We start from the raw sequence: 15,119 nt of genomic DNA, 5'->3' as shown, positions 1-15,119 counted from the left end.
CTTCGACTCCATCATCTGGACCCTCGTCTCCTTCAACCTCCGCCTCGACGCCGCCGTCGTCTGCGCCGTCGCCTCGCATAGCTTCCCTGAAGCTCTCCGACGAAGAAGTCTCAGACGCCGACAAGGCCCTGGCTGCCGATCTCAAAGCCCAGGCCGACAAAGCCTTCACCAGTCCGTCAACTTTCTTCCGTTCCACCCGTGTGCAGCTGATCATTTGAACGACGTGCGGAAATGAAAAAACCTTTCTTTTCATTAATTTTTTTGTTGCTTGTTTCGTTTCGTTCAAAACTCAAGGCCATGATTTCACCACTGCTGCTCGTCTGTACACGGAGGCTATCGACAAGAACCCTCAGGAACCGACGTTGTGGTGTAATAGGGCCTATACTAGGATGAAACTCGAAGAGTTTGGGTACGCGTTGACGGATGCCTGTAGGTGGTTCTGTGACTTACCCTGAGGGCGTAACACACTGACCTCACCATTATGTAGCCCATGCCATCCTGCTGGATCCCAAATACGCAAAAGCGTACTACAGGTAAGGGACTGGCAACACTGAAACAATTGCCAAAGAACAACCATGAACCCTTAGACGAGCAACATGCTACCTGCAAATCCTCCAGCCCCAAAAAGCCGTCCCCGATTTCCGCAAAGTCATCGCTCTGGAACCCAAAAATGAAACCGTCCGTGCCCAGATGGCGTCTACGCGGAAGCTTATAAGGAAGATCGAGTTTGAAAAGGTGCGTTGGGCACGCTGGATGGGTGTTGGTTGGCTGTTGCTGATGTGGGGGGATGTCAGGCCATCGAGGTCGAAGGGGAGAAGAACCCCATTGAGAGATGCTACGAAATCATTGCTGAGGGTTCGTCTTGCAGATGGGGGCGTGCTTTGTGTTTGATTACTGATATTTGATGATTCAGGTGGATGCGATGTCGAGGCGACGTATAGCGGTCCAAAACTCCCATTGACGGACGGCAAGTACGGTATCACGCACCGATTTATCAAAGATATGATAGAGTGGTTCAAAAACGGCAAAACCCTACCGAAACGGTACGTCTGGGAGATCATCATAGGCGCCTACGATCACTTCCAGGCCGAATCGACAATGGTAGAAGTAACCCTGGAAGACGGTGTAACCTGTGACGTTATTGGCGATGTTCACGGTTAGTTGAACCTTCCTTAGTTGGTTTCATCGTCTCGGTTTTGATTGGGTTTGCAGGCCAGTTTTACGATATGCTTCATCTGTATTCGATGACGGGAGAACCGAGTGAGAAACACTACGTCCTCATGAATGGAGACCTTGTCGATCGGGGATCATGGTCAATAGAGGTTATATTAACAGCATTTGCGTACAAGTGTGAGTATAGGCCCTTCATCATTTCATCTTGTGAGCTAACGTGAGTACGTTTAGGGTTATACCCGAAATACATGTTCATCAACAGAGGAAACCATGAAGCAAAAGAGATGAACCGCACGTATGGGTTTGAAGGCGAGGCTAAACACAAACACGGCGAACAGTCGTATAAGGTTAGGGAAATTCTTTCTGCTTCCGTTGCATGTAGTCGAATTGATGGCGTCTAGCTTTTCGCACATGCGTTTACTGCCCGTGAGTGCATGTTTTTCGTCCCAGGGATATCTTTATGTGACCTTGTGTTAGTGCCCTTGGCAACGTTACTCAGTGCAAGTAAGCCGCCTGCGAAGAAGGATGCCTCGATCTTGACGGATGACGGGAGAAAACGCTACTTTGTCGTGCATGGGGGGCTGTTCAGTAAAGATGATGTTTCCCTAGAGGATGTCAAAAAAATCGACCGTATCGGGCGACAGCCTGGTCAGGAAGGGTTAATGTGTTCGTTCTTTCCGCATTGTTGCTACCCTGATTGTGATATTGATCCCTGCTTTTGAATAGGCGAGGTGAGGGAGATCTCGAATGGACGTCCATCAAATCGAATTAAATCCGGCTTTTAGCTTCTATGGACTGACCCTCAAGTCATGCCTGGCCGCGGGCCTAGTAAACGTGTAAGGTCCAATGTCCTACCTCCTCCGAACTCATCGTAAAAGGCTAGCTTCAGGGTGTCGGTATAGCATTTGGTCCTGATGTAACAAGAAGATGGTGTCAGTTCAATAAAGGTATGTATCAGACCTCAGCATCTGTGCAAGGGCGCTTGCTAAAGATGGTCTAGTCACGGGTATTATCCGTAGCCATGAAGTACGCCAAGGTAAATTTTTAGTCGCAGGGGGGTTTGATCTCTCGTTGACGCCGGGTTGAACCTAGACGGATACGAAATTGAACATGAGGGATTATGTACGACGGTAAGTACCATCATGGAGCAGTTAGTACGGACATCGTTTGATCTTGCCTACAGGTTTTCTCTGCGCCAAATTACGTGGATCAGGCTGGCAACAAGGGGGCATTTGTATGTTTTGCATGTCTGGCTGTTCGACATCGTTGACTCATCATTTTCAAGATTCGGATCGATTCGTCGGGTGCTCAAAACTATTTCCAGTTTGATGCCAGTCCACATCCTGCAATGAAACCTATGGCTTATGTCCAAGGAGGTCTCGGGAGTCTGATGATGTAGTGGTTAGAGACGATAATAATTGTGTCCATCTTATACCACGTTGAACCTTCGGCGCTTTCAAGCTGGAGGGAAGGAGAATTTGGATAACGACAAGAAAGCAAAATAAATTACAAATGAATACAGGAAAGGCGGTGTCTATGCCCTTCTCTTCTTCGCTGGCCTCTTGGTACTCTTCGCTTCCTTCTTATCTGATCTGTGCACCTGGTCGATCCCTCGTTTCTACAGCTTGATGAGAATTTGCATTCATCCAAGCATCATGTTAACTCACCTTCCCCTTTGGTTGTAGCAGTTGATTTGTCTCCGCCTCCTTTTCAATCAACCCTAGAAGGGTATGACACCGCCTTTGTAGCTCTTGCGGTGACCGGCTCTTGAGGAACCAATCAAAGCGAAACACCGGAAATTCCGTGATGTCCTTTTTGATCTTCTCGTATACGTCGTCCGATCGCATACCGTAGTGCCATAGTCGAAAGAGAAGATACCGGTCTTCTTCTTCACTGTACACTCTCCCTTTGGCCTGGGGGTAGATGATTTCCAGTTCCTGCATAGGATATCTGACAGTTTTCATTTTGTTATCCAGTAGTGTTTCAAGCGCATCGCGTTTAGATCTTTTGCTTTCACCTTCAACGATACGGGCATGGATTCGTTCATAATCTTACAATCACAGAAAATGAGTGATAGGCAAAGGGTTTTTGATGCAAAACCCACGTACCAGGAAGAGTCTTCCATTTCTTTTCGAAGACTTTGTAGTACTTGGCAGTCTCCTCAGGAGTTTTATCTTGGATGTCGTTGGCATACACTTCAGGCGGCTGACCCCTACATCGGTTCATGTATCATTGGAGCGTAGAAAGAGGGCCGAGGTTAAACGTACCAGCCATAATTTTCCAGTGCTTTGATGAACTGTTGGTATTCACGTCGACCCCAATATTGGAAACCCTGAGCAGCATAAGCTTCTTTCTGTGCAATTTCGGTTTCGGTAAGAGGTTCGGCTATGATACAAGTGTTCAGCTGTTGCTTTATGTGCTATGATAGCATTGAAAATCATACCTGTATCGATAAATTCCTGCGCTGCTTGTCTCTCCTCCTCCAGCTTCTGAGGAGTATCCTCTGGTCCCGATGGCTCTCTCAAAGTCGCGCCGATACCATTCAGTCGCTGAAAGTACAGATTAGGTAGCTGCTTCATCAACAAAAACACCTCGTACCTTATGGACAGCCAATTCTCGTTCTTGCAGTTCGGCTAATTGGGGCGGGAAGAATTGGAAATCTTGGCTAAATACCAGAACGGAGACGTAAGCAAATATTTGGAGAACTAGCCACAGTGACGAGACGCACATTGCAATCTGCTTGGGGGCACGGGGAAGTTTTGGTCCTTTGTCAGGTTTTGCCGCTCCTGCCCGAAGCGTGTCCTTGAAGTAATTGTCGACTGAGTAGTTTGATTTACGTTCCCGTTTGGAAAGAGAAGAAAGCAAGCTAAGACCCAAATTCTTTCGCTGCTGTTGAAATACCCATCAGCGCCCACAAACTAACATTTTGATCAGAATCCTTACCCCGCTGCGGAAATCCTCGCCTTCCCATTGCTGAACAGAAGCCTCGGATTTGAAGTTACTGAGATCTTCGAAATTTAAACCCTCATATTTACTATTCAACTCCACGGTACGCTCTTCACCACGCTGGATAATGGCATCGATGTCTTCGGTGAAAAGTGCCCTAAGCGACGAATTCCGGTCAAGATGCCAAACATATATTTAGATGATACGCTTACTCGTCGGACCCAGTTGAATTTATGATCTTCTCAGCTCCGTGGGCAATCATTTCCAACAATTCATCCTTATTAGCAGCTGCGGGTACCCTGAATCATACCGAGTCGGACTTGTGAAGGATAGCAGAAACATACCCTTGGTCTGCTGTGAGCGGCCCTGTTGAATGACAAGCTGATCCAATCGCAGTTTCTGAGCCGCACGCTCTAACATTCTTTCTTCGACGCTACCTTCAGTGATAAAACGAAAAACGTAGACCTGTTTGGTTTGGCCAATACGATGTGCTCGGTCCATGGCTTGGAGATCGGCCTGAGGATTCCTAAAGCATAACAATGGGATCAACTCCACAGGCGTAGAGACGTGTGTCATACCAGTCACTGTCGTAAAGAACGACGATGTCCGCGGTGGTTAAGTTGATACCAAGGCCCCCAGCGCGAGTAGTCAGCAAGAATATAAATTTCTCGCTGCCCGGTTTATTGTACTCGTCAATGGCTACCACCCGATCATCATGAGCCGTATTTCCGTCAATGCGACAATACTCTGGTTCGAAATACGTCAAATGAGACTTCTCTGTACGAGAAAGATGTGCTTACGATATTGCCTGAAGTGACAGTAATCCTCCAATATGTCCAACACACGACTCATTTGACTGAATATCAGGACACGAGAGCCCTTAGCCCTCATAGATGCCAGTAGTTTATCAAGAATGACCATTTTACCGGAATTTTGTATCAGGTGTTCATCGGTCGTATAAGGAGGGCCTGGTTCCTGTGCCAGACATCTATATTAACTTTATGACTGTAAAGCAAAAGGTATGAATCTTACAGCACCGTCGAAAAGGTAAGGATGACATGTCACTTTCCGCAGCTGAGAGACAATGAGTGTCTGGTGCTAGGCGAGATAATTAAAACTGCCAACCTGCATGACCATGTTCATTAGTCTGGTCTTGCCTTCTTTCTTGCCAGTAAGTCCTATAATATCTATGTAAGTGACCGAAAAAAAGTTCAATAGTAGGCATACCGTTCACAGCTTCGATGTCCTTTTCTAGGACAGACCTGTACCATTTGCGCTGCATTTCCGTGAGGCCTACGTAGATATTGATCTCCTTTTCTAAAAAGACAATCAGTGTCGAATGACAGAGGACAACAAAGAACTTACTAGGGAGAAGATTCTTCTCCACGTCAGATTTAACGCGTCTCAGCAAGAAGGGCCGCAGAATTTTATGTAGAGCTTCGACGACCCGCTTGCTTTTCTCTTCCTCCTCATCGGTACTGTCTGAATCCTTATGTAAAAAACTGTCGAGGTCTTCGTAGTTGACGAAAATCTCGGGACAAATGAAATTTAGGAGAGCAAACAACTCCTTCAAGTTGTTCTGTAAGGGGGTTCCAGTAATCAGCATTCTCCCGCGAGACGTGAATGCTCGGACGATCTGTGACAAGATGGAGTCTACGTTCTTGATCCTATGCGCCTCGTCGATGACAATATATTCGAAGGAGAATTTCTTCAGCGCCGACTTCTCGATGAGACAAATTTCATATGAAGTGATGCAAACCTCGAAATCCTGTGGGATTAGACAGTTTGCGATGATATTACTCCGCTCCTCCTTGGTGCCGGTGAGGACAACAGCCTTGACATCGGGAGTCCATTGCTCGAATTCACGTTGCCAGTTTTGTAATGTAGACTTAGGAACAACAACCAAATGAGGGCCGGAGATGTCGCGGTAATGCTTGAGATAGGATAGGAAGGAGATGGTCTGTAGTGTTTTCCCAAGACCCTAACGGCAAAGTAAAGAAACGAAAAGACGAACACGGGACGATAGACAATCACCATTTCATCTGCCAGTATACCATTTAAGCCATTGTGGTGTAAAGATACCATCCAATTGAGACCTTGCAACTGATATCCGCGCATGGTGCCATTGATGACTGGTCAAGGGGTTAGGTGCCCAGCTTCTCAGACATACAATAAACTCACAGCTGGGGGACTCTTCGAACACAAAGGGCTGGTCATTCCCATCAACAGCGGCCTCTCCGTCCTTTAATAGTTCTTCGTCCTCCTCCTTTTCGGATCGACGGTGGCGGGTATCGTCACTTGAAGCAAATAAATTGTGAGCTGAGAACAGGAGATGTTAAACAAAGACTCACGCGACCTTCTTGCGACCTCGTCCTTTCGGCTTGGGCTGTGCATCCAACATTGCAGCATATTCTGGATCGCGTGCTCTCTGGAGATACAGTAAAGAAGCATTCACAGTCAACGCGTAATTGTTTTACCTTGATATCCACGAAGTGCTTGAAAAGCTCCGTTTGCCCTAAGAGATACGTGTATCGTTTCACGGCGTCCGAAATCTATATTATCCCTTGAGAGAATGAAGGTGGGTATGGGAGTATAACTTGCCTTCGCTTTGTCCATTTCCTTACGCTGGGCCTGCAGTTTAACTTCTGCGTCTGCTTTTCTTTGCTTCCTGTTACTCTTGCTGTCCAACTGGGTGCTCTAAACTCGTTTAGAAAAGTCGGGGAGACAATACAGCAACATACCACATTTCCTTCTCCCTGTTCGGCAATTGCATCACCATCATACTCGCTCTCCACGCCTTGGCTAGGCTACACAACGTCATCATCAACGGACTTGCCAAAGGCGCGCTCGACTTACCTGGCGCGAAACAATGTTGCTTGGAACGACGTCGCTGAGAATGTCCTCGTCCATGGGAGCGCCAGTAGATAAGGACTACAACACGGCAGTAAGAGTGTGAGCACAATGCGGCAAGAAGGAACATACCGCCATCTAATGTCAAACCGACTGGCGATGGAGAAAGAAACCAAAGTGTATGTTAATGGCGACGCGGTGTGACGGTGACAGCACGCGACGATCCGAGGCAAACAACACCACATTCCCACGTTCCTCCTCCTGGCTTCATCATGGACAAGACCAAGTCCAAGCTAGCCTCCTCTAATTTGTCCCATTTTTTCGACAATGAAGAAGACGAGTCTTCATTCCCAGTGCGATGCATAGGGCCATTTTTCTTCTGTTTCCCGCTTACCAACAAAACATAGTCGAAGACAGTCGATGATGCAAAAGTGACGCAGTACACCTCCGGAAAGCTGAAGAAATCACGCAGGGAGAAAGAACAAGAGGCCGCAGAGGCAAAGAAACGAGAAGAAGCAGCCAATGCCGCCAAAGCCTATGCTGAATTTTTGGATGTGTTTGAGGGCGACGACAGGAAGACTCGCTCAAACTTCGTCAAGGCAGGAACGGCGGCAGATTTAGGGCCTGCATATGGCCACACAGCAGCCTCGTCAGAACGGAAATCTCATGGAAGGGACAGGGTCAGATTCATCATTGCTTTCTGGTGGAATGGGGTTTTCATTATCTTCAGTCTCCTTCACCGCCAAACTCAGCTCCTCCTAAGCCCAAAGGCAAACGTGCAATGGATTCTTTTCTTGAAGAAATTAAAAGGTCAATGCTGTCTACACTCCGTCAAAATGCCATACTCATTCCAAGATAGAGAACAAGCCGAACGCGAAGCTAGATATTCTCGTCATGGTCATTTACAATTGTGTTATCGAGGGTTGCCAGCAATTCTGACGATCTACTAGCTCACGGACATGGTCGGTCTGTCACTGCTCTAGCAGGTGCGTCTCAAGTGATTGAGAGACAAATCATTGCTAAGGGCAAAGCAGCTTACGACGGACAGAGCGGGAGTAAAGATAGAGGAGACCCACAGGTATCTACATTTGTTGAATTCTGTCATTTTCTGAATTCTGTCGTCACACAGACGTCGAATGTTTTCGTGGCAAATTTGCCGCCTCATGTTACCGAACAAAGTCTAGGCGTCTTCTTTGCGCGCATTGGACCTGTAGGATCGGTATGGTATAGTGTGCTCGCATCGTCCTATGCCTTATCGTGTGTCTTCTCAGGTCAAAATAATGTGGCCCCGGACCGACGCTACTGTCGGTCCAGGTGCCGATATGACGGCGACTAGGCGAACCAAAAACAGTGGGCTAAGTGGCTTTGTATCATTTATGAAACGAAAGGATGCGGAGGAAGCTTTGCGTGAGCTTGATGGGTTTGACTGGGGTGGCTCCATTCTGAGAGTGGGTTGGAGCAAAGCTGTACCTGTTGCGGCGAAGCCGATGTATGGAAAGTGTATATCTAACTCGCTAAATGGGGCCCTATCTCACCGTCTTTCTTATATTTAGTCTCAAATCTGCGCAAAACTCGAAGTCGAAGTCGCTCAAAGGAAAGAGGTCGCGGAGCAGATATTCGGGATAGGTCTTCTCGGCGGTCGCGAAGTTCATCATGGAACCGCAGCCGATCTAGATCTCCTCGTCGAAGGCGTTCCTACAGCCGTACGCGACATTCACGTTCACGTAGTCTATCACCTCGGCGTCGTTCGAATAGCCCATCCTATCGCGGTCATATAGATGAGAGTGAAGTTGTGACTGATACGTTCATACGGGCAGTTGTCGCTGAGATCAAAGGTCAAGGGGTTGAGTATGAAAAAAATCTTCGTCTGCGGGAGCAAAACAATCCAAAGTATGCTTTCCTTCGTCCAGAAGTAAGTCTTATAGGAATTATTATCTACACTGCCTATTTAAAGTCTTCTTTTTAGCATCGACGTCATGGATACTACCTCGATTTAATGCAAGATCAGCGTGAAATGTCACCTGAATTCATTGACGACGTACGGGGCATCCTAGTGGCAGAGTTTAGTCTGACGCCTAAATCAATACATTTATACAGGGATACAACTCAATTTACTCGACCGATTCCGCAGAAGATTCAGAACGTGAGAGAGTACGCAAAACTGTGCTCGGCAAGCTTGCGCGAAAGCGATTCGAAGCAATGCTCCGAGCGTTATCAGGCAAACGAGGTGAAATTGCCCGCTGTATGGCATTTAGCCTTGAACACGCAGAAGCGGCGCATGAGGTTAGTTAGGGTGATTTATCACCTCGATGGCCTCTATTAACTATAGCCGACTTAGGTTGCCGACATTATCATTGCCTCCTTACTCGTTGACAGTACCCCGGTGCCTCGAAAGGTCGCGCGTTTGTATTTGATATGTGACATCCTACACAACTCTGCATCCTCCGTGCCCAGCGCCTGGAAATTTCGACAAGAATTTCAGTCTAGGCTAGGAATTGTTTTTGACCATCTCGCCAACATCTATCATTCCTTTCCAGGGAGAATCACTGCAGAGACATTTAAAAAACAGATCACTACGGTGCTCGATATCTGGGATGACTGGATCGTATTCCCCGCCGAATACACTGGGGAGCTTAGATCCCGGCTGGAAGGTGCTGCCAAACTAGCATCGATGCCATCTGCAAACAAAGGCGAAACTCAGGATGTTGGGCCCTCCTTCAGTTCTAAATTCAAAACAAGTACTTTCCACCTCGCGTCCGCTGATGCGGTAAAAGGAGACACAGACCAGGACGGTGAGCCGATGGACCTGGACAGCGAGGGTGCCCATGGAACAGATGAGGATGTTGATGGCGAGCCGATGGATGCTATCGATGGTGAACCAATGGACGACGTTGATGGTGAACCTATAGTAGACGATGCGGACAAGTCACCCCGGCCCACCGTTGACGATGATCTCGATGGTGTACCACTGGATGATTCAGACGGTGCGGACGGCGTGGACGGTGTACCTTTGGAGGATGTATAGTGACAAATAGCGCAGTAGTTTTAATCACAGCTGATTCTTCATGAATAATGTTCCAACGTCATAACTACATGCCAATTAAATATCCAGTAATGTAGAGAGATCAAGAGTGTCGACGTTGCGATCGACCTGTCGACGACATTTTCAGAATTGCATCTTTAGCGGCGACTATGTCATTTTCAGAACCTGAAATATGAATGTTAGTAGTTATAAGACGATATTGACATTCAGACTCACCCATAATGACAATCGTACTGTTTTCTCTGCTAACAGTAATATCGGCACCAGTTTCATTGCGAAGACGTGCGACATTTGCGCCTTTCGACCCAACGATTCTTGGGAACAGGGAGCGATCAGGTAAAGTGAGGAATCCAACGGAGGTCATTTGCGCAGCAGCATTCACAGCATCGGTGATGAGCTGACGTGCTTTGTCCAACGCAGCTTGATCCCGGGCTTTGAGGGTCCAAGCTGAGTCACCCTCCTCGACGTTCTGATAGTTGGGAACAACCTCCCAGACAACATCAGAAGTAGCTTCTTCTGCATCCGCGTCCGCATCGATCCGAGCATTAGCTGCATCTGCATCAGCCGGGGACGGACGACTGGGCACAGCGGATTGCTGGGGTTGAACAGACTGATCAACCTGTACCCCGACCGCGCGTAAAGTCCGGAAGAATTGACCTTGCTGCGAGATGACATGATGATACTTGAGAGGAACATCCACAATATCGGTCACTCCCTCAGGAACAGCAGGTTTCACCAATGTCTTGAAAGTTTATGAGTATCCTGACTACGACGAGAATAAACAGAATTTACCTTCAGCTCCTCAACAGCCTTTTCACAGGCTGCGCGTGAACCAGAAACTTTGACGAGATTTCCAGGATCTGCATCGGCAAACTCTGATGCATTCTCAGGTTCGCCGAATTGTCCATATGAGCGAGAACCGGGGAACTGGATCTGTACGTTATGCTTGTTCTGCATCTCGTTTAGATTTTGACCCCCACGGCCAATAAGAGCACGGTGCTGGATAGCTGGAATGTCGACGGCCAAAACAACGCGGTCCCGTAGAGCGGCGACGGCCTTTTCCAGTTCGGCCTTGACCTTGTTAACCAACTTCTGCTCACCACGAAGGCGAACTTCGTCAGAAGGTTCGCCTTGCCGAGGGCTATTCAACTTCATTTCAGTACGATTTCTTCGGCTGGAAACACTCCTGGCAGGTGACTGCTTCGCGCCGGTCAAAAGCAAGAGAAGGGTTTCGGATGGAGATGAAATTTGGATGGTCTTTTGACCACAGCCAAATCCGTCGGCTTTACCATTAAAAGAAATGCCGATTCATTTTGCTGTGGCCAAAAGACTTTTGTCAAATTTTCACTTATCCACCTACCTCCGCTGGCTTTGGCCCGGCCCGAAAGAGTTGCTTACCAGGAGTGAAGGATACACTCTCACAATCTGATGAGACCAGCTAGAACCTTGGGGTCTGAGGGACCACCGCAACGAGCAACTAATTCTTTGAGGCCTTGGCCACCACTACCGATAAGGGTACGATGGAACCTGCTTTCTACGACGACAGTGGCATTGCATTCCTCGGCAATCTGGTCGGCAATAGCCAAAATAGAGGCCTTAGCGTCAGCTACGGCCTTCTTGGTCCCTCTGACGGTGATGTTGGTGACAGAGGAATCCTCGGAAGCCTTGTCGACATCGATCTGAGCCTCAGTATTATCCTTGATCTCATTGATGGATGCGCCTCCGCGTCCAAGGATCCGAGCAACTGAACGAGTAGGTACAGTAAACTTGAGAACGTTGTTCGATTCCTTCTCAAATTCGAGGGCCTGTAAAAATAAGCATTATGTGCACAAAGATGGTGCTGAACATACTTCGAGCAATTCAGCCTTGGCACCAGCAACACCTTTCTTGCCGCCTTTTACAAGAACTTCATCCGACTTCAATTGTTCGCGGGTCTTAGCTTCCCCATTCTCGGCATGTTGACGAGGGAAGGTGATCTTGACAGAGTACTTCTCCTCGAGTCGAATGGCATATTTACCACTTGCACCAATCAATGAAGAATGGTATTGGCTCGGAATCTTGAGCACTTCCGAAGTTTCGTCGGCCTGGACATGGACGTTATATTGTATTCGAGATCAAAGAAGAGTACACTCACAATGCGCTCCAACTGTGTGAGAATCCGTTTCTTCGCCTCCTCAACATTTTCCTTTCTGCCAGTGATCTTCAAAGACATATAAGGTTCATGCGATATGCCCAAGGGAGCGATACTCACAGTGACCCTGGACTTGTGATGGACGCCCTTCTTTTTCTTGCTGCCCTCTTTCTCCTTCTCATCATCGTCCGAAACATCCACTTTGACACCAAGCTGGTCGCGGAGCTTGTTAACGCCGGCACCTTGAGCACCAACGATGCGCCCAACAAACTCCCTGTCAATGTCAAATTCGGTAGACTAGACACAACGTCAGGCTGAGCTAAGGTGCTGGTATTATGATGCGCATACATAACTGTTCACGATCTCGTCGTTCTTGGCATCTTCGACAATCTTCAGAATCTCCTTGACGGCTCGGTCGACGTCAGCGCTTGCTCCACGGACAAGGATGACATCTTCGCCAGACGGATCAGCAGCATCAGCACCGACCTTAATAGAGAGTGCCTTGTCCTCCCCAATAATACTGAGTATAAGCAGATCAAATGACTGTCACGACGGGGATTGGAAGCTTAAACACGTACGCATTAAGAGTGGTGCCGCCTTCACCCACGACGGATTCGTGCCAACGTTTAGCTACTGAAACGACTTCACTCTTGACATCAGCCGCATCTTTTGCCATCTTCAGTAGTTCCTTGGCAACATCGTCCAAATGCTTCCTTTTCTCGTCCGGAGAAGGTGATGCCGATGGCGATAACGGATCGTATACCAAGAGAACCGAGGACTGCTCCATCGCCTCGCTAGGGAAATATACCGAAACGTTGTGGACATCATGGAACTGCTTGATTCTATAGAGTGCTTAGTAGATCTCCTAAAAACGAGGATGGTCGTACTTCTTAGCATTTTTTCCCATTATGATACGGTGGACAAGCCAATCGATATTGACTTCAAGAGTAGCGCCGATGAGCTTTCCAATCAGTTCCGAAACTTGCCTGACGACTACATCAACAGCAGACTTGTCACCGACAAGGTCAATCGTTAGAGACGTAGCTTTGTCAATGGCAGCCAGGGACGGTGTATAGACCGAGACATCCGGATTGGCTGTCATGAGCGTCTTTGGGTAGTTGATACGCGTCATATACGCTAAAAGTTGTCGTGATGTAGCAATGGGTCCGGGGAGCGGGAATTCGTGAATGTATTTCGAGTTTGCCTGCTCCATGACTGCCGTAAGACCGCCTGCTAGATCATTGGGATGTCCCCAGACAATAATTTCGTCACTGGGTTCATCCGGTTTTGCCACGATCACAGCGCACTTGCTTCTCGACATCACCTCTTGGGCCGCTGGGCCGCTAAGTAACCGGTGCTGTCGTTTGGGTAAAGACATCTTCAGAGAAGTCAACGCAGCTTTGAAGGTATCGATAGTAGCCCTAATCGTTTCGATAACACGTCCGACGGCTTCACGATCACCATTGACGGCAATTTCGCGATCCACAGTATTCAGCGTCAACCTGATTTCCTCTCCCTCTGCCGCAGCCTCAAACTGAGCCTTCCGAGCGATGACAAATGGGAGGATATGAGCGGGGATATCGCGAACGCGCTGGGTAGTCTTCGAGGTCTTTGACGATATGATCTCTTTCAAAAGAGCCTCTGCCTCGTAAGCCAAGGGCTGAGGGCCAACCAGAGTAACCGGGACTAGAAGCTCCTCCTCTTCATCGTCCTGAGAGGGAGTGGCTTTGCCTGACGAACTGCCGTTAACATGTCCACTGCCATTTGGAAGGGCAAGTGTGTCTCTGCGGGGTATGTCGACCCTCACACTCGTTTGATCGCGGATTTGTTTCAGCGTCGCACCTTGACACATATATGAGTTGCTAGCCGATGTGGATAATGTTTGTTCGTACCCTTAGGCCCGATAATGCTAGCGATGGTCGAAACTGGAGCTTGAATGACACGTGTAATCTGGAACCAGAAAAGATGAACGCAGGACGACCGGTTAATAGACAAGGCATACCACCGGACTGAGAAGAGCAAGAAGACTTCTCTTGGCCTTATCAAGTTCCTTCTGAGTGTCGGCCTTGATGTGAAATGTGGTCTGACGAGTACGCTCATTGCGAGACGCATCCAGCTTAACCTTGTACTTGGTCATAACCTGCTTCATGACCTCACCAAGAGTCGGAGGCTTTTGATCTCTCCCGGAAGCAGTCAACTCGATAGCGGCGAGGGTGAATGAGTCAGTGAAGACGGGCTGCCTAGCGACACTGGGCTTGATGCGAGGACCAGCGTCGGTGCCCCAGGCTGACTTTGGGGCAGGAGCAGCTTGGGGCGTTGCGGACGCAAGAGAGGGAAAGGCCGTCTGGGAATTGGTGTCCACCTGAGTAACAGGAGCCTGAGTCCTGGGCCTAGCTGGCGACTCTACAAGAGAAGGGAATGGGTCCGGGGTGCCTTCGAGCTCGTGCCTCCTCTAAGGATAAGGATAGAATGAAACAAAAAATTCCGAAGACAGAAGGGTCACATACCTGGAGGTCAGCGGCAGAGAGGGCCATTACGGGTGTCCGAAGAACGAAAAGCCTTTGACGGAAAAAGACCAAGGCGACGAGCAGTTAACTCGTGCGCCAGTAATACAGCCAAGCAACGACTGTCGGAAAGTGATGGTGTGAGGAAAAGATTGATTCTCAGCACCGTGCGACTTTTTGCACCCGAGTCCTGAAGGCCTGACGTGGCTTGCAGGGTCTATGCTGGCAGACCGTATACAATTTATTCAACGGCAATCATTCGATGAAGCTGAACTCCAGACTGTCTGAAATATTGCTGTATTACATTCTACGTGAAAGGTACGTACGGCATGGGAGGTAAGTATAGATAGATATACAGATACCTGCTACATATGCAGTCATAATGGTACTAAATACTACGCGCCTAAGACCTAGAGGACAGGTTTGATGGCCTATGCAAAGATGCTATGTCGAGTCTAAGTTACTTGCTGAC

General features: G+C 48.3%; 4 protein-coding genes across 4 annotated transcripts; 2 read left to right on the top strand and 2 right to left on the bottom strand.

The window, feature by feature from the left end:
* Positions 1–2: 2 nt before the first annotated feature.
* Positions 3–2,824, top strand: EV420DRAFT_1669252 (phosphoprotein phosphatase; the record flags this gene model as incomplete). The annotated part of the gene is made up of 17 exons (XM_060479024.1): positions 3–171; positions 295–429; positions 488–533; positions 588–735; positions 795–855; positions 914–1,156; positions 1,213–1,350; positions 1,405–1,520; positions 1,575–1,599; positions 1,651–1,839; positions 1,900–1,904; positions 1,959–2,009; positions 2,063–2,120; positions 2,174–2,209; positions 2,266–2,303; positions 2,357–2,407; positions 2,459–2,824. Coding segments are annotated over 17 exons (1,623 nt in total), but the record flags the coding sequence as incomplete, so codon positions are not given.
* Positions 2,698–7,160, bottom strand: EV420DRAFT_1531288 (SNF2 family N-terminal domain-containing protein). Its single transcript, XM_060472656.1, has 24 exons — positions 7,102–7,160; positions 6,976–7,050; positions 6,861–6,926; positions 6,721–6,816; positions 6,597–6,671; positions 6,471–6,547; positions 6,301–6,416; positions 6,154–6,251; positions 5,485–6,100; positions 5,347–5,436; positions 5,245–5,297; positions 5,152–5,193; positions 4,920–5,094; positions 4,698–4,866; positions 4,464–4,645; positions 4,332–4,407; positions 4,117–4,276; positions 3,902–4,062; positions 3,772–3,838; positions 3,617–3,722; positions 3,441–3,558; positions 3,282–3,385; positions 2,841–3,223; positions 2,698–2,791 (listed from the first exon to the last, which is right to left on the bottom strand). The coding sequence occupies exons 1-24, from the start codon at positions 7,105–7,107 to the stop codon at positions 2,708–2,710; spliced, it is 3,195 nt and encodes a 1,064-aa protein (XP_060333184.1). The 5' UTR covers positions 7,108–7,160; the 3' UTR covers positions 2,698–2,707.
* An 81-nt stretch (positions 7,161–7,241) lies between these two features.
* Positions 7,242–10,166, top strand: EV420DRAFT_1669224 (uncharacterized protein; the record flags this gene model as incomplete). The annotated part of the gene is made up of 11 exons (XM_060479023.1): positions 7,242–7,322; positions 7,377–7,649; positions 7,700–7,779; positions 7,829–7,866; positions 7,920–8,047; positions 8,099–8,188; positions 8,241–8,469; positions 8,523–8,881; positions 8,936–9,007; positions 9,067–9,252; positions 9,308–10,166. 11 exons carry the CDS (start codon positions 7,242–7,244, stop codon positions 9,992–9,994), a joined length of 2,223 nt encoding a protein of 740 aa, XP_060333183.1. The 3' UTR covers positions 9,995–10,166.
* Positions 10,045–14,809, bottom strand: EV420DRAFT_191232 (uncharacterized protein). Its single transcript, XM_060481145.1, has 13 exons — positions 14,651–14,809; positions 14,146–14,595; positions 14,036–14,093; positions 13,031–13,985; positions 12,722–12,985; positions 12,492–12,663; positions 12,264–12,440; positions 12,147–12,212; positions 11,863–12,096; positions 11,435–11,817; positions 10,805–11,153; positions 10,229–10,754; positions 10,045–10,177 (listed from the first exon to the last, which is right to left on the bottom strand). The coding sequence occupies exons 1-13, from the start codon at positions 14,675–14,677 to the stop codon at positions 10,095–10,097; spliced, it is 3,744 nt and encodes a 1,247-aa protein (XP_060333182.1). The 5' UTR covers positions 14,678–14,809; the 3' UTR covers positions 10,045–10,094.
* Positions 14,810–15,119: the final 310 nt, after the last annotated feature.

Source organism: Desarmillaria tabescens, assembly GCF_030435595.1.
Source record: "Desarmillaria tabescens strain CCBAS 213 chromosome Unknown EV420scaffold_11, whole genome shotgun sequence".
Classification (NCBI taxonomy): Eukaryota; Fungi; Basidiomycota; class Agaricomycetes; order Agaricales; family Physalacriaceae; genus Desarmillaria; species Desarmillaria tabescens.
Note: the sequence above shows the minus strand (reverse complement) of the source record. Positions and strands in the feature narration are given on the sequence as shown.